Genomic DNA, 23,408 nt, shown 5'->3' with positions numbered 1-23,408 from the left:
GATAACTAGCATATACACACAAAAGTGGAGGCAATATACGTATATGCCATATTTTGTACGCATATAAAGCCATATATAACGATATGCGATGCTTTTTGGACTGATATGCGATTTGATACGACAACGTTACCACTCAATCCATCGATGACGTGGAAAATCGTGTTTTTGCATTTTATGCGATTTTAGATATATATGATCGATATTTTGATTGATATTTTATGCGATTGTGATTTGATACGAAATTATATGTGACTTATCATGTGCAAAGTTATACGATTTAATGTTTGCTGGGTATGGCCTCCACTTTTGAATGCATATGCCAGTCAGGCGCATTATATGCCAACCAAATTTTAGGGCATATGATGTTATATATACGCTTGTTATGCGATTTAATGTTTGCTGGGTTACGTAGCCAAGTTTCAGGTTCACTCATGAATATAAATATTTGTAATGAGTCTGCTATTTCTTGTGTCGTGTACTGAGGGTTATTCTTGATCTGCATCTCGATTTGATTAACATCAAGGGTGGCACGAACTTCCCGGACAACTCAATAGAAGTGTATTCCAGAGAATATTACATTTCAATGAAGATTATCTTCGTTACTAGGTACACTTATCCAGGGATACGTTCTGTGCACCATTGAAAAAAAATTGTTGTTCGTGTTTCATGTTTGCAAAACTTAGGAGTTCTAAAAACTTTTAAACAAGTAGTTTTTACATTGGTGGCGTTGTTTCCTCTACGTATTGGACCCTTGCCCTGTGGATGGGTTCCTCTCTCGCAATTACTCGGATGGTAAATTTAATTTTGAAACCACTTCGTTTTGTAAAAACGCTTAATCACACAACTTTTTGCTTTATTTCACAATACAACTACAGCTCGAGCTTGGGTAGACTGTACAACTCGTAGTTACTCTCCGTGATTGACCTGAACCAACCAAATTGCACAAAGAACACACAGAATGACGCTTGGGACTAGCAAATCATTCTCATTGTGCAATTTACGGTGATTCGGTTTATTTCACAATACATGTACAATTCACTAATTTATATTCAATTTACAATGAGTTCTTGGTACTTGGGTATAGAAATCGATTGTAGGTTTTATAAAAGGTTTGTCCTCCAATCCTTCCGAAATTGTAATGATTGGGGTTTTCTATTGGGTAATGGGTGTCTTGTTTAAAACCTTTTTGATCTTCTGTTCCTTTTGAAATTTATTTTCAATAGTTACAATACTTTCCCTTGTATTTATTGTTTTCTCTTTTCTATCCCTATCCTTTCCTGATTCTATTTACGTGTTTATGTATTGGTGAGTGAAGTTTAGAAACCAAATAATTCGACCTGTGCAGCAAATTTTGTTGTGCCCGGGGGGTTCACCAACTTCAATTTTCACTTGTATCCAACAGGCGTCTTTCATTTTCATCAATGACTCTCTAAACTAATTGAAAGTAAATCGAACGCTCTCAGTTCATGTACGTTAATCTCAGAATACACATTTAAGAAAAAAAAATTCAACGATATGAACAAATATGGACAGACAGTTCAACCCTGTTACTGATAAATATGGCTTTTCTTGGAAATGCAGAATAGGTTTCACGTATTGTTGAATACAGAAGTGATTTTTTTTAATATTCATTTAACGTGTCCACGTGGACATTATCTGAACCCTATCCTCCCTCACAGTGGACAAGCGTGGACATTCTCGTATCCCCTACCCCCCTAAAGTTGTCCACGTGACAATGAGCTTTAATTGAAAAATATTGAACTTGCAGAGAATATGGATCCTATTTTCGTAATTATTGATTGTAGTAGTTTTTTATGTTTTCATGGGTTTGGACTAGGGGGCGCTATATTTTTAAATATTTTTTCTTGAAAGCTGAGACTTTTTTACATAAAATATCTCGATATCAGAGATGTAATTTTTTTCGTTTTTGAAATATGATTTTTCAAAACTAATTGATGGTTCGAAAAACAATTTTCCCACTACAAAAAGCCATAACTTTTGAACTATTGGACCGATTCATATCATCGACATATCAAATTGAAGCTTACGAGTTATTTTTCTTTGAAAAAATATTACTTTTGCGAAAAAAAAACGAATTTTTGTTTTTGTAATTATTGATTGAGGTAGTTTTTCATAGTTTTCTCGGTTAAAAATAGGAGCGCTATATTGTTTTATATTCTTTCTGGAAAGCTGAGGATTATTTACCTAACATATCTCGATATCAGAGATGCTATAATTATCGTTTTTAAATCATAATTTTGTAAATTTAACATGTTTTAAGTCTTCGATCAATATTCCTATGTGACTAAACTAGACCTATGCGACTAGAATCCAATCTTCCTGCAAGTGTGATATTTTTTCAAGGAAGGCTTGTTTTAGCTTATTGGCTTCAATTCAATATATCGATCATCTAAATCGGTTCAGTAATTCAAATGTTATGATTTTTTGCAGAAAATTATAGTCTGTCCAACTGAACAGACTATAATGATTGAAATTTGGAAAATGATTTTTCAAATCATATCTAAAAAACGAAAAAATAGCATCTCTGATATCGAGATATGTTATGTAAAAAATCCCAGCTTCAAGAAAAAATATTAAAAAATATAGCGCCCTCTAGTCCGAAGTCATAAAAAAATAAAAACAACTACAATCAATAATTACTAAAATATAATAATTTTTAAATATTTTTTAATGAAAGGCTTGGTCATTAGTTTCAATTTTATATGTCGATTATCTAAATCGGTTCAGTGATTCAAAAGTTATTAATTTTCATTTGTCATTTTTGGGAAAAAGTAGAAAAAAATTATTTTTCGGACTACCCTAAAATGAGAATGGAAACCCCACTGAGAAAATAAAAAATACGGGTCTGATTTTTTGCGATAAAAAACAAAATTACCACTTTTGACGAAAATCGGAGAACCACTATATAGGTTTTGCACGGAATGGCTGTATATATACCCGGCAAACGTTGTTCTGTGATAAAAAATATTTCTGATGACAGCTGATGAAGGTTCAGTACGACGTGTTTTAATTAGTAAATTAACAAGAAGTAAAATTTTTCATTCAATAGTGAATATGTGAATATGTTAATTGTAAAATAAAAAATTATTTATGTGTTATAAGTGTGTTTAAATGTTTCAACGATCTACACATACATACATACACATACACACGCGTTGTTAATTTCTATAATCATTATAATCAGTATTTCTTCGTTGATATGTTGGACATCCACCAAGGCTTGCGGTCTTGTCGTTGGTGAAATTTATAAGAAAATGCAGTGTATATTTTCCATCCGCCATGAGAGGCTATACAAGCTTTAGATCACCACACGGCCATGAACCATGTCTGCTGTAACAATATCGAACAGTAACCCATATTTCGTCATAAGCAGACCCGAAAGCAAATGTAAGTTGTTGAAAATAGAATAAAAATTGTTATTCGATGTCGTTAAATACTTAGAAGACATAGTCCTGACCCTAACTTAACTATTTTTCTATAAATCTCCTTGAATTTCAGCAAAACGAGCTTATCCAGAACAGAAAATAATTATCAGAGACAATTTTCGTTCAAGATTTTTTCCTACCTGCAGAGGAAGCAATTTTTCATTAATTGGGAATAATCGTATCCTCTCTTTCGTCTGCAATGATGTCAGGGCAGAAGTACTTATGTGGATGAGTTCCAAACTTCATACACACCAGATGAGCCAACCAGAAAGTCTGCCGGGCCGCAGGTGTATCGCTGGTCTAACGTCATGTGTGTTGATATAAACTAAATATAATAACTTTTCTGTATTTAGTTGAAATGTAAATACATAGTAGTTATAAGATAGGTTTAAGAATTGAGTGTGATGAGTGTGAGTGAGAGTGTGAGTGTGAACATTGTCAACATATCCTTATATCCCATCCTATTCCTGATAAAAATATGTCGCCCTTCTAAACTCGAGTCTACCGCGAGTAATCGGTTTTCTACCTTATTCACAATAGAATTAAGGAAAATTGTTCATATATATATATATATATATATATATATATATATATATATATATATATATATATATAGATATAGTTAATATGTTTAGTTAAGAATTCAGCTCCTTTAAACTTATGTGACTGAGCCTGTAAAAATAAACGAATTAATAAAAAAAAAACTTTTCTGTATTAAAACTATGGAAAATGTCATATGGTGAGTCAAATGTCTTTGATGTGATGAATAGAGCCTCTTATTTTTCAAAAACCTGTGAAATATTATTGTATCCAAAAAGTCTACAACAAAAATAAAGTTTTTTACAGATATGTCTGTAAATTTACAAACATATTTGTAGTTCTGGCATCTCTGGTGGTCTGACAATTTATTGCCAGAAATCGCTTGAAAGCATGCATGAATTTGCTTGAAAATGAAGTGAATTGAGTCCGCACCACCTAGGTTTATACATGTCCCAAATACAGTAAGTTACATCTAATTCGACATATCACTGCACCACTAAGTACGGCATTAAGTGCGCTACACATACAGCGTCACCGTCACCGACCCGTCAACTATTCTCTTGGACTTATTTTGCCGACGTCAAAGTTGCCGGTGATTATGTATGTGAATGCCACCATACGATTTCCATAGGAGTATATTTGACATTTCATTCCTCTACGTTGACTTCACGGTGACGAGACGTTGTATGTGTAGCGCACTTTAGAGGCGATTGTGACCTGTAATTGGACTTTCTCGATGATAATGGTACAGTGCCTGGGCCCTGTTGCATAATCGAAATGTCACTAATAATATTAGTCTTGTAACTTGTAACTTGTAGATCCCTGTTGCATAATGAATTTAGAAGTACAAATCTACAAGTCTAATATTACAAGTTGTTTACACTGAAATTATCAGCGTAACATATCACATATTACAAGTAAATGTTGCATAAACAAAATACGAAAGCAAATTATTAGTTTCGACTTGTACTTTTTTCTACAACTTTGAGTGGACACGTAACTTTATTTACAAGTTCGGTTTTTTAAGTTCGATTTTTCTTTTGAATTTTGCGAGTACGGAAATGTACCGTTAAACTTTTAGGACAAATCGAATGACGAAGAAAGTGTTATTTTGTGTAAACAAAAATACCACATAGTAAAATATTACGCACCATGAACAAATTTCACTTTTAATCATGAAGCTGATTTTTATGCAGCGTTTCGGATGACTCCTGCGAAAGTAGAGGAGATTTTGCGGGTAATTGTTCCTGACATCGAGCTTTAAAATCGTGGAGGTGCACTCAAGCCACATCAACAATTGTGTACAGTCTGACATTGGTTCGGACAAGGGAGCGTATCAATGTACTTGTGTATGCCGACGACATGAAGCTTTTCGCGGAAATTGGAAATGAAAACGACATCGAAGCATTTCGAAACGAAATACATGTATTCCATACTTGGTGTGATAAAAATCTACTAACACTGAATGTGAAAAAGTGCAACTCTATAACATTTAGCAGAAAAAAACATGTACCAAATATTGTAATATGTCTTGGAAATCAAAATGTAGAAAAATGTGAAATAGTTAGAGATCTAGGCGTCGTCCTGGACTGTAAACTCACATTCATAGAACACTACAACTCTGTAATAAATAAGGCGAATAGTGTGTTAAGTTTTGTCAAACGCTTCTCACATAACTTCCAGGACCCATACACAATAAAGCTTTTATATATTACATATGTAAGGCCTATTCTGGAATACTGTAACATCGTTTGGAACCCGTATATGGTCGTACATGAAGAACGCATTGAGTCAGTCCAGAAACAGTTTCTTCTATTTGCACTTCGTAAACTCAACTGGACCTCATTTCCACTTCCTTCATATGAAGCACGTTGCATGCTCATAAACATCCAAACACTAAAAGAACGCCGTGAATTTGCAATGCTTTCTTTTGTTAATGACCTAATTTCGCAACGAGTACAGTCAGCTGAATTACTAGAAAAACTAAATTTCTATGTACCGTCAACTAAGCGTCGCGTCAACTAAGAACGCGAAATTTGTTTCTAACCAAAACATCCAGAACAAATTATGCAAATAACGCCCCTATCAATCGCATGATGCGTATATACAATCAGCACTGCGAAATAATTGACACAACAATGAATAAAAAACAGCTAAAAAGAAACATGTACCGCAAAAATAATATTTAACCTAAGAAAACATTGTAACATTAGTGTGTAGTCTACATTTGTTTGACGAAATGAATAAATAAATAAATAAAATAAACAAGGGAGCCAATACCATGGTACCGGGCCATGCCACGGAATTCACAAATCAACAGTGGGAAAAACGGTACTTCGCGTCGTAAAAGCGATTAACAGAAGACTGTTTCAGTGTACAGTTCGTTGACCATCGAACATCCCGGTAGTAGTGGAAAAAAAAATATAGGATTGCAATTATAGATGGATCGTTCATTCCAATCGATGCGCCTCCATTGAATGAGGAAGCTTTCGTTTATAGAAAAGGTTTCCATTCCATTAACTGTATGGTTGTTTGTGGCTTACAACTTGAGTTTTTCCACGCGAGTGCTATTTGGCCTGGAAGTGTACATGACGCAAGAGTGTTGCGCAGAAGTCGCTTATACCAGCATATGGAACAAGAAAACGTATTCCCAATGGTGTCATATTAGGTGATTCAACTTACCCGTTGAAGGTATGGTTGATGAGACCATTGAACAATGACCCAACGAGCGAGAGTGAGCGTAGATACAACAACAGATTGAGGTCTGCGGTATTCTAGATTTACAGTGTAATTGGTTTGACAGCACGAGTGTGTTGATTATTACATTTAGAGAGAAATGGATGTCGGTTTTCGAACAATTGATAGTGTTGTGTGTTGTTGATTGTGGGAATATCACAAGGTCCACCCGACAAACAGTTAAGCGGGCACTGGGAGTTCTCGTAGAAAAATTTTCATGCTTGAACTATTTGAGAATAGATTCTTGCTTTGCCAAACAAATAGTGAAATGCTGTGCAACATTATGCAATATAGCCAGGGAAAATGAAGCAAATGATCCAAATCTTGTAAATCAGAGCAACGTGAAGAAGAGCACAATTATGATTTGATTGATGATCACGTAGAAGATGATGCTCGTGGACGACAGTGGCAAAACATCCAATCTATGTGTTGAACGGCAGAAACATTTTCTCAGGCGTGTGTTGATATCCATAAGTAAACATAACTATGCCACTTTCGATTTTTTCGAAACGTTAATATAAAATATAATTACCAGTCAAAGCTTGTTAGAATACGAATAGCAAAATAAATGTAATCAAACTATGTTTTTGAATCTCAAATATATTTCTTTCAATCTTTATCAATCTTTATCTATTGTTATAATTCTTGTCCAAACATTGCATATCGTTTAAAATACTGTTTATATTTTTCCTCATCAGACATCGCAGCAGCCCACCATTCATACAGAACACTAGGTTTGTGATTGGGTCCAGTTGACTCTCCAACCGAATCTGATAGACAACCGTTTATCCAAGCGGTTCGTTCCGCTCGAAACTGACGCAATCAGCCACCATAATGGCAGACAGCTACCGTGGCTGAGTGAAATGATTCGGCAAGGTTCCCCTCGTTGACAGCATGCATCCAGAATATACTGTGGAACTTGTGTGGTTTTTCCGGAACTGGTGGTGCCTGACAGGATTATCACCTGATTCTGATTGAGACAACTTAATATAGCTTCTCGGTAGGGTGCTATTGGAAGTCGGGTGGGCTCCCGCATCACCTGTAGACTGGTGGCTGTTGGCGGAGAGACACATTTGACGATATTGTTCGGTGATCCCAGGTTCAGACTGTATGTGGTGAGACAGGGAAAAAGTCTGCTATCTCTTTTTGGAACAGACCCTGCTTTTGGACAAGCATCTCCACCATCTTCTGGAAGTTCTCTCTCATATCGAGACTAGCGTAATCGTCGACGATTGGCTCTAGAGGAATTCTGTCGGTTACCTTCTCAGGTTTTCCAAACAAAACTCTCCGCCGTCGCGATTCAAGCTTGATTTATTTATTTATTTATTTATTTTATTTATTTATTCATTTTCGTCAAACAAATGTAGATTACATACTTATATATTAATGTTACAATGTTTTCTTAAGTCAAATATTATTCTTACGGTACATGTTTCTTTTTAAATGTTTTTTATTCATTGCTGTGTCAATTAATTCGCAGTGCTGATTGTATATACGCATCAACGCTCCTATTGTTTGCATAATTTGTTCTGGATGACGCCCAGGTACATAGAAATTATTTTTTTCTAGTAATTCAGCTGATTGTACTCGTTGCGAAATTAGATCATTAACAAAAGAAAGCATTGCAAATTTACGGCGTTCCTTTAGTTCTTGGATGTTTATGAGCATGCAGCGTGCTTCATATGAAGGAAGTGGAAATGGGGTCCAGTTCAACTTACGGAGTGCAAATATGAGAAACTGTTTCTGGACTGACTCAATGCATTCTTCATGTACGACCATAGACGGGTTCTAAACGATGTTATAGTATTCCAGAATAGGCCTTACGTATGTGATATACAAAAGCTTGATTATGTATGGGTCCCGGAAGTTATGTGAGAAGCGTTTGACAAAGCTTAACACACTATTTGCCTTATTGATTACAGAGTTGTAGTGTTCTATGAATGTGAGTTTACAGTCCAGGACGACGCCTAGATCTCTAACTATTTCACATTTCTCTACATTTTGATTTCCAAGACGTATTACAATATTTGGTACATGATTTTTTCTGCTAAATGTAATGGAGTTCCTTTTTTTTATATTCAGTTTTAGTAGATCGCCAAGTATGGAATACATGTATTTCGTTTTGGAATGCTTCGATATCGTTTTCATTTCCAATTTCCGCGAATAGCTTCATGTCGTCTGCATACACAAGTACATTTATACGCTTGAGAACGAAGGAACGAAGGAAAACTGGTGAGAAAAGCGCGTATTAGCCATTTTCATTGTTCCCATAAGGCAATACGGAGGTATAATAAGGATATAATTCTGATACGTGCATTTTCGGCGAGAAAATGTAGCCGATATTGGGCTTCCGAATCATGGTTCTGCTTGACATATGTGTTTATTAGTACGGTCGAAAATGACTATAGATTGGTAGTATTTACCAAAAAATTCGTTATATTTACTAATTATTTCTCTCAGTGTAGATACAATTCAAAATACATATTCGAATTATACACTAAGTGTATAATTCGAATATGTATAAGTAAAGTATAAGTAAAGTTTCTAAGTGTACACAAACCAGATTGTTTTGTTTTCACTCCTGAAATATAAAGCAAGACGGGTCTATGGTACTAGGTGAGGCCGTTTCGTCACTAAGTTGGTTAGGGGAGCGGTATATGAAAACAGTACGGAAGAAAGCAGAAGGGGAATTATTTGCTTGAAGCGTGAAAGAGACAGACTGATCAGGAACGAGCTTCGGCACTAGCGTATTGTGTTTTGTTTACAAACAAAACACAGTAGATTTCCAAGATGCCTGAAGAGTGGTTTTAGCAAGTTGGCCCACCTTAGGATATACTTCTACGCGCCTTGGTTTTAGCCAAGGCGTTGTACTATAGGTGGACCGCAATGTCAAAATTGCTGTTCGGCCATTGCTCGTGAAAAAACAAATTTGTTTACAAAACAAATCGTATCTTTTGGTGACAAATGCATTCGTTGGCAAAAAAGCTGCTCGCGCTTTATTGTAGTATATCTTTTCGCCTTTCTTTCCAAGCAAAATGTACTTCTGTTTGGCTCCCATCGGCGGGGAAAAGAGTACTATCAGCTTACGGCGATGGTGACAAAAAATAACGCTGATTATGGCTCCACTGATTTCGCTCAGGGAGGAGGAGAATGCTGTGCATATACCGGGAAGGAGATCCAGAAAGGGCCGTTACAAGTAATTGGCTAGAGCAAAAGGAGGTTGTGCACTATCTTTCACAAATATATATTTGCTTATTTTTTCCTTCAGTTATTTTCCTGAGCAAGTTGACATTGAAATCATAACCACACACCCAAACAAAAAGTAAATAATTCTGAAAGTTACGTCTCGCTACTCGTCTCACGTCATGTCCTGAAAGTGTCAAGAACGAAACACCTATAGTTCATTATCTTGGATTTAGCAAGTTGGCCCACCTTAGGAATACTTCTACGCGCCTTGGTTTTAGCAAGTTGGCCCACCTTAGGATATACTTCTACGCGCCTTGATATAAAGGAAATGTTAATATTTCCATATTATAATTGGGCAGTTTTGAGGTTTGAATTCATTCTAATAAAATAAATAGCACCTAAGGGTTGAGATGGCGATTGTTTGCAAATACCCGTAAGTACATTGGGAAAACGGCTAGGAAATAACTTGAATTCTGTTGTGTTTGTATTTCTTCCTAATCAGTCAAATATTTGTAATCCGTATGCATATCGTGATTGCGATTGTAATATATTAGTAATACCCTAAATGACACCGATGTTCGACTGCATTCCGTTCTAGCAGTGACCAATGCAGCTTTTGTTCCGATTCATACAATGAGGAATTTCTTCACACACTGATCCCTACTCATCATCAAGAGCAGAAACTAAAAACTATCCTGCAGAAATTGAGCAGTTTTACTTCTCCGCTGACCAGTTATCCTACATGCGAAAAATGTCGCCAAGAGTTTATAACCGTCCACAATATTCCTGAGAGCTGCTTTCAAATTTTGTTCAGAGTTGAACCGACTGACATCAAGATTGAGCCAGAGTTAATGATTGATGACCTCGAGTTGTCGGATAGTGATGGCCATTTGGAGACAGACCATATACGAAACAACACGGGTGAGAGTGTGCAGTTATTTTTGTAAACATTGACTGATATTCTGTTTCAGAAAAGAAACCGTTAAAATGTGAAATGTGTGAGAAAAAATTTCGCTCGAAATACAAACTCCAAGTGCACGTTCGAACTCATACGGGTTGGTTGGAAAGCAATATATTTAATTAATCATTCAGCATGATCGTATCTTTGTAGGTGAACGTCCTTATTCTTGTCCACATTGTTCAAAAGGGTTCAAGGAGTCTTCAGCGCTCCAATTTCACATTCGAACACATACGGGTTGGTAAAATATGTTTACTATAATGAACTTCTCAGCAGAGTTATTGCCTTGCAGACGAACGTCCCTACTCCTGTATACATTGTCCGAAGGCGTTTAAGCGTCCTACAACTCTCAAAGAACACATTATAACTCATACGGGTTGGTGAAGAACATTTTACTGTCTCACATTTCACTATAATGAACTGTTCAGCAGAGTAATTTCTTCGCAGGTGAACGTCCCTATCCCTGCCCACAATGTTCGAAAGCTTTTAAGAATCCTAAAACGCTCCAATGGCACATTCGAACTCATATCGGTTGGAAAACAATGTTTTAGTACAATGAACTATTCACCAGATTTATTTATTTGCAGATGCACGTCCTTATACTTGTATACATTGCCCGAAGGCGTTTAAGCATCCGACAACGCTCCAACTGCACATTCGAACTCATACGGGTTGGTGAAAATGTTTTATTATAATGGAAGATTGGACAGAGTTATCCCTTTACAGGTGAACGACCCTATCCTTGTCCACATTGTCCGAAAGCGTTTAAGCAATCTAAAACACTCAAACAGCACATTCTAATTCATACTGGTTGGTAAAGAAAATTATTATAATGAACCGTTCAGCAGGGTCATTCTTTTGTAGGTGAACGACCCTATCCTTGTCCACATTGTCCGAAGGCGTTTAAGCAATCTAAAACGCTCAAAAAGCACATTCTAATTCATACTGGTTGGTAAAGAAAATTATTATAATGAACCGTTCAGCAGGGTCATTATTTTGCAGGTGAACGTCCATATCCTTGTCCACATTGTCCGAAAGCGTTCAAGGACAGTTCAACGCTCCAATATCACATTCGAGCGCATACGGGTTGGTAAACGGGTTCACTATAATGAACCATTCAACAGAGTCATTCCTTTGTAGGTGAACGTCCCTATTCGTGTCCACATTGTTCCAAAACGTTCAAGATATCTCCAGCGTTACAGTTGCACATCCGGACACACACTAATGAGAGGCCATACATTTGCGAGTATTGTAAGCGAGCGTTTATCCAGTCCTACAGCCTCACCAAGCACCTCCGTCGACAGCACGGCCAGATCAAATCGGACTCGGAATCACTGGTGACCGTAGAAGAAGAGAAAACTGGATGCTAAAGGATCTCTATGCCACGGAATATTGTGGAAGGATAATCGGAAAAAACGTTACTGAATTAGTTCATAAGACAAAAATTTTCAGGAATTTTAAAAATATATAACAATTTTTTTGGATATCGGGGATCTGTCATTGAGGTGGTGCTTCCCGTGACCGAGTAGTTAGCGTCACTCGTGTCTCTTCGGGTTGCTTTTGTTTCGATTCCCGGACGGGAGATTTTTCTTTCGATTTGCGCTTGTATACGCATATTATCAGTCCTCCAGAATTATATCAGGGTGTATTTTCCGGCATAGAGATCTCAACCTAGTACTAATAACAGAACGGATTTGGTGGTTGTCATCATTTTGAATGTCTCTACAAATGTGTGAGCTTTTCCGTTTGCACCCTTTGCTACCTTCATTGTTACCCAATCAGCAACTGATCGACGAAATTCCCGTCCGGATATGTCGTGGTTAACCCGTTTTATGCCAAGCGTTCGAAAAATCGAACAGAAACTTCGATAATTTTTCACGGCTTTGGAAAGGAAAGCCATACGGCAAGGTTTTGGCATCATGATAGCTTAGTATATTAGCTACCACTTACTACAAATTTCATTCAATTTTGTACAACTTTATTGGGTATTAGCTGACCCGGCAAACTTCGTCCCGCCCAAAATTAGTTTTTTGTTATCAATACCTTTAAACATTTACGTTTTCTTACTATGAGCGAGTTCATGGGTCCAATCGCAGAACTGTTCATTGATTGATCTTCTAATCGACCCCGTTGAATTTACCGTTTACTATAAAATTCCTAGTATTTCTACCAAAATTCATCATTATAATATCAGATTATTTTCAGACACAATTCTCGTTCAAGATTTTTCAACCACTTGCAAATAACATGTTTCAGTCCTAAATCGGACAATTCCTTCCTCGAGTTCTGCTCTTATTCCTCGAGTTCTGCTTTTATTGGTATAGATAGAAGAAGATATAGGAGTGCGTTTCATCACTTTAAAATACATTTCCAGTTTCGAACAAAGATCAATTTCGCTAGCACAAACATCAAATGGACTAACAGCACTTGTCACTATGTAATTGTAGAACATATGGGAATTTAATTTTCCGAATTTTCCCTTTTTCCTTCCGAGTTTTCCGAAAATTTTCAATTGTCATGTTTGGTTGGAATATTTTTGGTTGAAATATGTGTAATATTTTTATGGGACCCCTCTATATTCCAGAGGAGGGAGAGGTGTCATTCCATCATAGAAACATTTCTCATACCCAAAAACCCTCCCATCCCAAATTGTGCTTGATTAGTTCTCGAGGAAGGTGGGAGGAGTGTTGAAGCACTTTAGCAATATTTCTTGCCCCTTTAAACCTCCACATGCTAAATTTGGTTCAGCTTGCTTGATTAGTTCTTGAATTATGCAGAAATGTATGCTTCATTTCTAGGGCAGTATACCCCCCTCTCCCCTCAGATGGAAACGTTTCGTGTCCCGTGATATATATATATATATATATATATATATATATATATATATATATATATATATATATATATATATATATATATATATATATATATATATATATATATATATATATATATATAACTTACGTTTTTAAATTAAAGGAGAGCGTTTTTAAAAAAGAACTACACTTGTTCACTGTAAGATTAAGACTAACTTTATTATCGCTTCCAGTTTACATGACTTATGATTTATGCCTACTCAATGAGCCGAAGGGAATTTGATACCTACATTCTCGAGTTGCGTACCGTTGCCTGTTATGCTGATTCGTGTTGTGGTGTCTACGTTGAATATGTTATTTCAGTGAAGATGGGACGTTTGGCCAAAAGTGATGATGCCGCTGTTTAGGTTGTTCGAGCTGGTGCATGGCTGGTGTTGCCGTTTGGAATTGACGGTAACTGCTCCCTCATGAAGTTCGAACCGTCCCGGTTCGATTTTAGCGGATGTTGGTTTCTCTGAATTTTCCTTCTTCTCTGGTAATGTTCTGCGGGGTTCTGGGAATGGATGCTGGCCAATTTTAAATACGTTACTAGTGCGTTTGTTGATTTTCGTTATGGCTATTACTATTCCAGAAATTATAATTATCGAAAATATTCCGATATTTGTTGAGATATGGATTGCAAATGATTCTTCTATTGAATCCATTCGTTCACGGTTGCGGATGTTTAATTCTTGTAGGTTTTCTATAGTTATATTCTCCTCGAGAGCCTTTTTCTATTTGTAGACCATCTAGCGATATTGCCAGTGGTGTTTGTTTGTTGTGTCTTTCTCGATTGTCAAACTTTGTGCCATTGATGATTACTGCACAGTTTGAGAAGTATATTAGAAAACTACCTGATAGTGTTCTGTTTGTCAGTTTGCAATCCGTTTGTATGAATACTTTTTGAACGTCCTTCAGCACGATATGGAAATCAGTTAGCCGCTTGACGCCTGAATTGGCATCGTGATCCACGAAGCTGCACTTTCCGGAAAATCCTCGTAGGATTTTGGAATAACATGCGTCGTTGGAAACGTCTATCAGATTGTTCTGATCGCACATGGTATTTTGTCCCACAGGTTGGCATCGCCCGTTGAGAAGATAAGTTGATTGGCTTCCTACTATGGCTGTCCTTGATGGTAGTTTTAGAGATGTTCCGTTGATTGGTAATGGTTCCAGCAGCAACTCGTTAAATATTTCCGTTTTAACAAATGGCACTGAGATAACAAAATATAATTTGCTGTTCTTAAAGACTATTTTTATACTTATAAATTCATAAGCCTGTTCTGAATTAAGCAATGTAATGTTCTGTTTTTCTAACTGATGCACTATGACTTTTAATTCCTCCGGTTCTAGGAAGTTCCTCGAAATCACATTTACGCGAGCTAATTGAATGGTTTCGAATACGGTGTCTAGGTGGTTTCGTATTTGGTCTAGGTGAAATGAAACTCTGATTACTTTGCTGAGGGCCGTGAAATTTTGGTTTACATTGTTGGGATCTAATATAGCTTGTCTATTTGAAATAATTTGTTTTACCAACTTACTTTGTTGGTCATTAATGGATTGGATTATTTTATTTATTCTATTTTGTAGTTTTTCATTGATTGTTGCTTGTAAATTGTTTTCATTAATTAACTGTCGATTTCCTGCCTTGAGATGTTCAATCTCCGTGTTAATTCTGTCTAAATCTTCTTGGTCTAGGTTTCCTGTAATTAATTTTATTGTAGACCCTAAAAAATTGAAGGCTCCTCTTCTGTGTCTCTCCTTAGGGGAAAGGATTCTGTATAAGTTTGTAATTTCATGCATTTTACTACGCAACATTCTTGTGATTTCTCTGATGTTAGGAAAGGTTTCTAATCCGGTGATTATGGTGTTGAGTTGGTTAAGTATAGGTTGGTATAGGTCGAGGTCTACTTCGTGATAAACGTGAATATGTCCGTTTTTGATATATGTTGATTCCATTCGTATGGTCAATAGTCCGGGGTTTGTTGAAATGTCTTGAATTTGAATGATTTGTCCAAAATAAAGTTGCATTTGCAGAACAAGAAGGATCAACAGACAAAGTGCCATCTGAAAGAAAAAATATTATTAGTTATTATTTATTCTTTTTATATTATTTTTGTGTAATCTACGATTCGAGTCGTCAATAAAGCTTTTCAATCTGTCTTCGACAACTTGAACCGTTGAATATCGTTTTCTCGTTTTATTCCGAATTCCCTGCACTTTATGTAACACTTGCTGATCTGGGACCAATTTTGGTTCGTCTTCCAGATGCCGGTTGTGTTGTTTATGTGTGTTCCTTTGTGTTTTGGTCAGTGTTAATACGACTTCGTCATATAATTTATCTCTTTTTGCCAATATTTCTTCTTCATCTTGGTCCTTGATACCTAAAAAGATTTCTCGGGGTTTCATGTTAGTTGCAGAATGTATGGTTTCATTATATAAAGTGCAAGAAATTCTGTATAATTCTTTGTTGGATAGTGATTCATACTTATGCCTATTACAACGATAAATCTCGGCGAGTGTACTGTGGAATCTTTCCACTATTCCGTTGGTCTCGCTATGATTTGTCGGTGTAAAATATATTTGTATGCCTAGGTCATCGAGGAGTCCTCGAACCTCAATAGATCTCATGGATGGCTCGTTATCGCATACAATAAGTTGAGGTTTCCCATGAGTGCTAAAGAACTTCAGAAGGGCTCTTCTTATATCTTGTATTGTTCTGGACTTGATACTTACTAAAACTCCGAACCTAGAGAATTTATCTACAATGGATAAGAACATATCCGGTTGAGATATGAATATGTCCACATGGATAATCTCTAGTGGCCGTTTTGGGATGGGGGTCTGTCCTAGTTTGATTTTGTAAGGTGCTCTATCATATTTGGCTTTATTGCATTGATCGCATAGTCTTATGTACGTTCTGATTTTTCTTTTCATGCTAGGGAAATAGTATGTTCGAGAGATTTGCTGAAGATTTTCCTGAATACCTCTGTGGGCGAAATCGTGTTGTCCTCGTATGATTTCGTTCTGGCGTTCTTCGGTAGTAACGTCTTCTAAGGTGATTTGGTATATTCTCATTCTAAAAGTTTTATTTCGGCTAAAATAGTTTTTGTAGACTATTTGAAGAGAAGGTAGGACGGTCTCTGGACAATTGATGCAATTTAATTTTTTTGGATTTGTGTAATCACGTAGTATTCTTAGAAGGGTCGGAACTCCGAAATGTAATTTTGTTATCGTTTTTCTGAACACGCGTGGAAAAATCTCTTCGACTTCTTCACTGTCTGTCTGTCCAATTTTTAAAACTATTTGATTTGAAAATGCATTCAGTGGTTTTAGTGTCATAGGTATGAATTCCGAGTCATCCGTGTCTGCCGAATGAACGGTTGCGTCGTCGGTATCGTTTTCGTCTTCGTTATTATCTGTGTCTTCGTTGAGATTGATCTCTAGGGGAATCCGAGATAGGGAGTCGGCAACAGTGTTTTGTTTGCCTGGTCGGTATTTAATGTCATAGTCGTATTCTTCAAGATCTAATCTCCAGCGGATCAATTTACTGTTGGGGGTTTTCAAATTTAAACCGTAAGTCAAGGGCTGGTGGTCAGTGTATAGTGTGAATTTGCGGCCAAATAAATATGGTCGAAAGTATTTACAGCCCCACCAAATGGCTAGTAATTCCTTTTCGATCGTTGAGAGATTTTCTTCGGATTTGGTTAGAGTTCTCGAGGCGAACGCTACTGGTTTGTCTCGACCTATTATGCCTTGGGATAATACGGCTCCAATCGCGTGGTTAGAGGCGTCTGTGGTTAAGATGAAGTCTCGTGTAAAGTCGGGGTATTGCAGTATGTCGCTACTTGTTAATATATTTTTACATTTGTGAAAAGCTTCAATAAATTCCTCTGAATGATGGACTTCCTCACCTTTCCTCAAACAGTTTGTTAGGGGCTTTGCGATTTTCGCAAAGTCTCTAATGAACTTCCTATAATATCCTAACACGCCGAGGAACCCACGGAGTTGTTTCTCATTCTTAGGTAAAGGCCACTCTTTTATTGTTTGTATTTTATTGGGATTAGGCTTAACTTGAATTTCAATTTGGTGAAACCCACTAGCTAAGTCCAATGTAGAGAAATAGTGACAACGTCCCAGTTTGTCCAATATTTCATTTATATTGGGTATAGGGTACTTGTCTTCGATAGTCTTTTGGTTCAATTTTCTATAGTCTATCACTAGACGCCATTTTCGCTTCCCTGATGCGTCCTCTTTCTTGGGGACAATCCACACCGGGGAAGACCAAGGGCTGCTCGAGTGACGAATAATACCCTGATCGAGCATTTTGCTTATTTGCTGTTGCACTTCAGCTTTATGGCAATAAGGGTATCTATAGGATTTCGAGTGTACCGGTATTTCATCTTTGGTGTTAATTTCGTGTTTAATAGCACTTGTGAAGGTCAAGTTTAGTCCTTCTTGATGAAATATATCGCTGTATTTCTTTATTATTTTGAACAGATTTTGGCGTTCTTCTGAGTTTAGGTGGTCTGAGCGGATTTGTTTCAACAGTTCTTGAGGGTTATTATTCATTGAATCAGGAGGTGAGACTTCGTCAAAATTGTTTAATTCGGAAAAAATAGGTCTGTTTGAATTAACTTTCACCGGACAATGGCTAGTATTTCTAATCATGACAGTAGCTTTATTATCGGTTGATCGATAGAGTCCTGGAAGGATATTCACGTCGTTTGTTAAGGAGTAAAGTTCTGGAATATAGAAGTCACCGTTCTGTATGTCTATTGGAAGTTTTATAGGAACCTCTTCATTTGCATTCAAGTTGATGTCGTAGGAATTAGGATATTTCCTACTCATCTGGATGGTATAGTCTGGAAATTTAAGTGTGTTAGAAGAAGTGATTATGTCGGCTTCAAGTTCAGTCAATGTTTGATAGCCAATAAGTCCGTCAAAGTAGGGATGAAATTTGAACAAAAAGAATGTGATGGGAGGTTTTCCATCGAAGGGAGAAAATTCAACGGATTCGCTAATGGAATGGGTGCCGTTGATATTTCTGACGAAAGAATGATTTAGTTTGGAAATTTTTAGATTTGCAATTTTCGCAGGATTGATGTAATTTTTGTTAGCGCCACTGTCTATCAAAAATTTCATCTCTCCTATTTTCGTGTTTAATTTTACATATGGGATAAAATTTGTTATCTCCCGTTTGAACTGTCTGAATCCGGTTGAAAATTTAAATCATCTACATTTCCTTCTGTGTTCTCAGATGTCTCATTGGTTTCGATGTTTCCTCCGAAAATGTTTGGATCATTTTCTGAATAGATGTTGTTATGGGGGTCATAGTCTGGGTAATTTCCCTCAACCTTCGCTAAGGCATAATTGTCATTTTCAGCATGTCCATAATCGGGCAAATATGTTTCTTCACAATGTTCGAAATGATAGTTGGGACTTGGGTGAAAAGGATTTAAATTCTGGCGTGGTTTAAAATGGTTATTATTGTTTCTATTCATGTAATTTACGTTCCTACTTCGGATCGAGTGATCCACCTCCATAGGGACTGGTTTGGGAAAATTATTTTGATGGTTTTGTCCAAACTGATTGCGGGGAAAATTAGGATTTGGTTGCTGGGTGAAATTATTTCTGAAAATTGGGGGTCTCTGAATTGGGTTTGGAGAGAAATTAGGTTGCCAATTGATTGGTTTGGGGTTCGGTGGAAAACGGGGTACGTTCACAGGACCATTGTATGGTGCTGAAAATTTAAAAGGATTCACTGGCCGGGTAGGTATGTTTGGAGGAATAGGAGCTCTTGGATGATTAAATGGTTTCGGTGGTAGCATTGGTTTATATGATTTTACATAATTATAGTTTTGCTCCTCCATACAAAGTCGGAGAGCGTCTTTCATTGTAGTGGGGCATTGGGCTCTAATGATTGGTCCTAGCGGCTCTCTTAAGCCAGCGAGGAAAACTTTTAGCCCTATGTCCTGGAAAAATTCTTTCTTTGCTTGTTTCACGGCTGCATTTTGTTCTGTTATGCTCAGATTATTTGTGAGCAGTGAAACGATGTGCGATACCTTGGAGTAAAATTCTTCCACGTTTCCGATTTGGTTCAATTTGAAGAGGTCTCTGGTGAGGGAGACCTCGTCACGCCTGTCGCTGTAATGTGTGATTAGGGTTTGTTTTATCTCGGCCCACGTTAGGTTGGTGCCGTATAGTTCGAGTACGTTGTCAGCGTCCCCAATTACTTTTGTGCGGATCGCTTGAATCCACACTCTATAGACGTTAGTATTCTGTGCCTCATTCAGCAGAGGGATTATATTATCAATCCCCTTTAAAAATGAGTTTAATTTTAACGGGTTTCCGTCGAAACACGGAAGATCCCGAATAATTTGGGGCGTCTGTAACGATTTTAGTATCGATTCCGTTCTTTGCTCCGGCACTTGAATCACCTGCACGGGGTTCGCTTGCCTGTTGGCAGCCAGTTGGGCGGCAAGTGATTGAGCATTTCGCTCACCTTGCGCTGCTTGGATTTGTAATTGAGCGATCTGCTCATCCTTCTCGGCCAGACGGCTGGCCAGTTGTTCCAAACTCGCTTGGAGAAGTTCGAGCTGGTTCTCTGCCATGTCTCGGCCTCGATTGAAATTCCTAAATCGCTTAATTTTGGAAATTAAAATTTCCTTGTTTAAAAAAGTATTTTACTTGGTACCGGTTATAAAAATTCACCTTTTTATTCGTTATTAAATCACTAAATATTAAATCACTACACCTAGTCTCTAGGAAATTAAAATATCTTTTTATAAAGTATTTCACTTGGTACCGGTTATAAAAATTCACCTTTTGATTCGTTATTAAATCACTAAATATTAAATCACTACACCTAGTCTCTAGGAAATTAAAATATCTTTTTATAAAGTATTTCACTTGGTACCGGTTATAAAAATTCACCTTTTGATTCGTTATTAAATCACTTAATATTAAATCACTATACCTAGTCTCTTTTTGCTTACCTTAATTTTTGCGATATTCCTTCGCTGGTTCTGATCGCTTGGTTTTGTTAGTTGTCCTTGGGGTGCCACTACAATCGATAAGCCGTCGATTCGGTCACACACGCGAACTTCTAACTAAAACCGCAATCCGCACGACTGCGCCACTTACGTTTTTAAATTAAAGGAGAGCGTTTTTAAAAAAGAACTACACTTGTTCACTGTAAGATTAAGACTAACTTTATTATCGCTTCCAGTTTACATGACTTATGATTTATGCCTACTCAATGAGCCGAAGGGAATTTGATACCTACATTCTCGAGTTGCGTACCGTTGCCTGTTATGCTGATTCGTGTTGTGGTGTCTACGTTGAATATGTTATTTCAGTGAAGATGGGACGTTTGGCCAAAAGTGATGATGCCGCTGTTTAGGTTGTTCGAGCTGGTGCATGGCTGGTGTTGCCGTTTGGAATTGACGGTAACTTATATATATATATATATATATATATATATATATATATATATATATATATATATATATATATATATATATATATATATATATATATATATACCCAATATATAGGGTATAAAATTCGGTTTAAGGTGAAGGCGGAGAAAGCCCCAAATGATTGCCACAATGGCGCTCATTTCTTCCATCTCCCTCGGCAAACCCGGGTGTTAACGCGCCTAAATATTATCCGAAAAATGTGTTTGATGATGTATTGTAATACATACGTAGTAATATTTCCTGTCGATTAATGCAAACATCTTTGCGAACAAACGAGAAATGGTGGAACTGCAGCTTAAATATATGCTCTCTCCACTCTCATTGCCTGTTCAATTCTCGTTGCGTTTGATTCGTGTGTCAGTCAACTCACACAAACTATAAACACTTTTGCTCCTATGATACGCCTGAGGTGGGAGTGAATCCTAGCACATACCATAGTAAGGTTGTATTCCAAAATTCTAGGTAGCCTTCCATATCCATACTGGTACGGAAATTCCTCGTTCGTTGAAGTTACCTTCTTTGATACACAAGGCTTCCTTTTCTTCGATACTATTGTAGTAAATGTGAACGAAACTGCACTGGTATTTTGCAATATCTTCCATTCATTCCATTCTTATATCGTGTACATGTGTGTGATACTAGCATTGGGAATGAATGTTATCTGTTCGTCTTGCTGTGCTCGCATACTCGCTCGAGACTTTTATTTGAAATCGCGGATGGCTTATTTATACCAAAAAAGTTGGAAACGGGCGGAAACCAACGTATTAGTTGCTCGTTATTGACGATAGGAAAGCATCCAAACCAGCAGAACAAATGTACGGAAAAGTTGGAATGCTTCCAGTTTTCATTAATTTACACCGTTTAGGGATTAGGAAATGTATCAAACAAATCTTAGATAATTTTTGATTCGATTGGTATGCAAATCATCAGAGTTCGTTCGTAGTGAAACTAGTTATTAACGTTTTTTTCCTAAAAATGTAACCTGTTTTCTGATTTGGCACCCTTCCTGAAAGACCTGAATTCTCTAGTTCTCCGTCAAAAATCTGAATATTTGCATAAGCAGAGATTCATTATCCATACCTTAGCGCAAATATTCCTCTTCTGCTACCTCCCTCTTTGTTTATCGCGTCTGCCTAATTTGCACCACCCAACCATGTCCATCATAGCATCAAAATATTAGGTGATTGTTGCATCGCGACAGGGCCAATGCACACGGGAGTAGATATAAATGGGGTTTCAGTGTAGCGAAGATGCTACTGTCATGCGAAACCAAATCACACACAATATTTCTGAACAATTATTTTCTTGGTGAGCCGATGATAGCCTAATTTGATGATTCCCCACACAATTGTGTAGTTCAGAACCTTAATGGAATGACGTCAGTTTGATGTAATGATTGCAATGCCAGAGTCATCAGCGAGTAAGTAATTTGGTCGCGTCCACAGCTCAATCCGAAACGAAGACATGTGATCACACAAAACAAGGAAGAACAAGCGATATTCATTGCTTCGTATCTAGAACGATTCTGGAAGTTTGCCTCAGCGAGATTTTATATTTACACTCTAGTCAAATATTCTCCTTTGTTCTTAATCTGGTTTTTTTCTTTATTCACAGAGACTTTAAGTCATTCCCCTTCGTTGCTCGTCGATAAGTTGCTCGTTATAGACGGCACGGTTCGGGAGGCTCACAAATGAGCAGAACGAATGTATGGGAAAATGGAAATGCTTCTAGTTTTCATCAATTTAAACCGTTTACATACCGGAGGTTTATAATACATAACATAAAAAACAAATCTTAGGGAATTTCCGATTCGTTTGGTATGTGAATCGCTGAAATCCGTTCGGGACAAAAATAGTTATTAACGTTAACTTTATTTCATAAAAACGTAATCTGTTTTCTGATTTGACCCCCTCACGAAAGACGTAGTTCTACGTCAAAAATACGATCAACGAAAGAGAAATATTAAGGAATTATCAACAACGAGTGACTGTGCGGAAGAACTTGTTAATACCAAAAGAGCCCCAATTCGCATGTGTTATAATTTTGCTCACGTTACGCTCGCGTATAATCAAAATTTCACTTCAGTATTGAATTGTTATATTTTTTATATAACACTCCTATACTCGCGCATTGGTCTGTCAGACCGAGAAATCAATAATTCGTTCATTTCTCTGAAGATATCAACACTACGACTTTGCGATTC

The 23,408-nt window shown here is 37.0% G+C and overlaps 1 protein-coding gene across 4 annotated transcripts; it reads left to right on the top strand.

The window, feature by feature from the left end:
• The first annotated feature begins 10,185 nt into the window (after positions 1-10,185).
• Positions 10,186-12,352, top strand: LOC129768158 (zinc finger protein 57-like). 4 transcript variants are annotated; one of them, XM_055770821.1, is made up of 11 exons: positions 10,186-10,341; positions 10,510-10,829; positions 10,880-10,963; positions 11,020-11,103; positions 11,159-11,242; positions 11,314-11,397; positions 11,454-11,537; positions 11,593-11,676; positions 11,731-11,814; positions 11,869-11,952; positions 12,007-12,352. In XM_055770821.1, exons 1-11 carry the CDS (start codon positions 10,319-10,321, stop codon positions 12,234-12,236), a joined length of 1,245 nt encoding a protein of 414 aa, XP_055626796.1. In that variant the 5' UTR covers positions 10,186-10,318; the 3' UTR covers positions 12,237-12,352. The 4 variants fall into 4 exon arrangements, with proteins under 4 accessions (XP_055626796.1, XP_055625997.1, XP_055627582.1 ...); XM_055770022.1 differs by having other exon boundaries at positions 10,188-10,341; positions 10,507-10,829; XM_055771607.1 differs by lacking the exon at positions 10,880-10,963 and having other exon boundaries at positions 10,188-10,341; positions 10,507-10,829.
• The last annotated feature ends 11,056 nt before the right edge of the window (positions 12,353-23,408 follow it).

The sequence above is a fragment of the Toxorhynchites rutilus genome, chromosome 1, assembly GCF_029784135.1.
Source record: "Toxorhynchites rutilus septentrionalis strain SRP chromosome 1, ASM2978413v1, whole genome shotgun sequence".
Lineage (NCBI taxonomy): Eukaryota > Metazoa > Arthropoda > Insecta > Diptera > Culicidae > Toxorhynchites > Toxorhynchites rutilus.
This window is presented reverse-complemented; position numbering and strand designations above follow the sequence as displayed.

What these genes read in the sequence shown, in the direction of transcription:
- LOC129768158 (XM_055770022.1), top strand. Translation starts at nt 10,319, where the DNA reads ATGGCGATTGTTTGCAAATACCC. An exon ending in GCACGTTCGAACTCATACGG is followed by an intron (nt 10,964 to 11,019) that starts GTTGGTTGGAAA and finishes GTATCTTTGTAG; the next exon opens with GTGAACGTCCTTATTCTTGT. An exon ending in GCACATTCGAACTCATATCG is followed by an intron (nt 11,398 to 11,453) that starts GTTGGAAAACAA and finishes ATTTATTTGCAG; the next exon opens with ATGCACGTCCTTATACTTGT.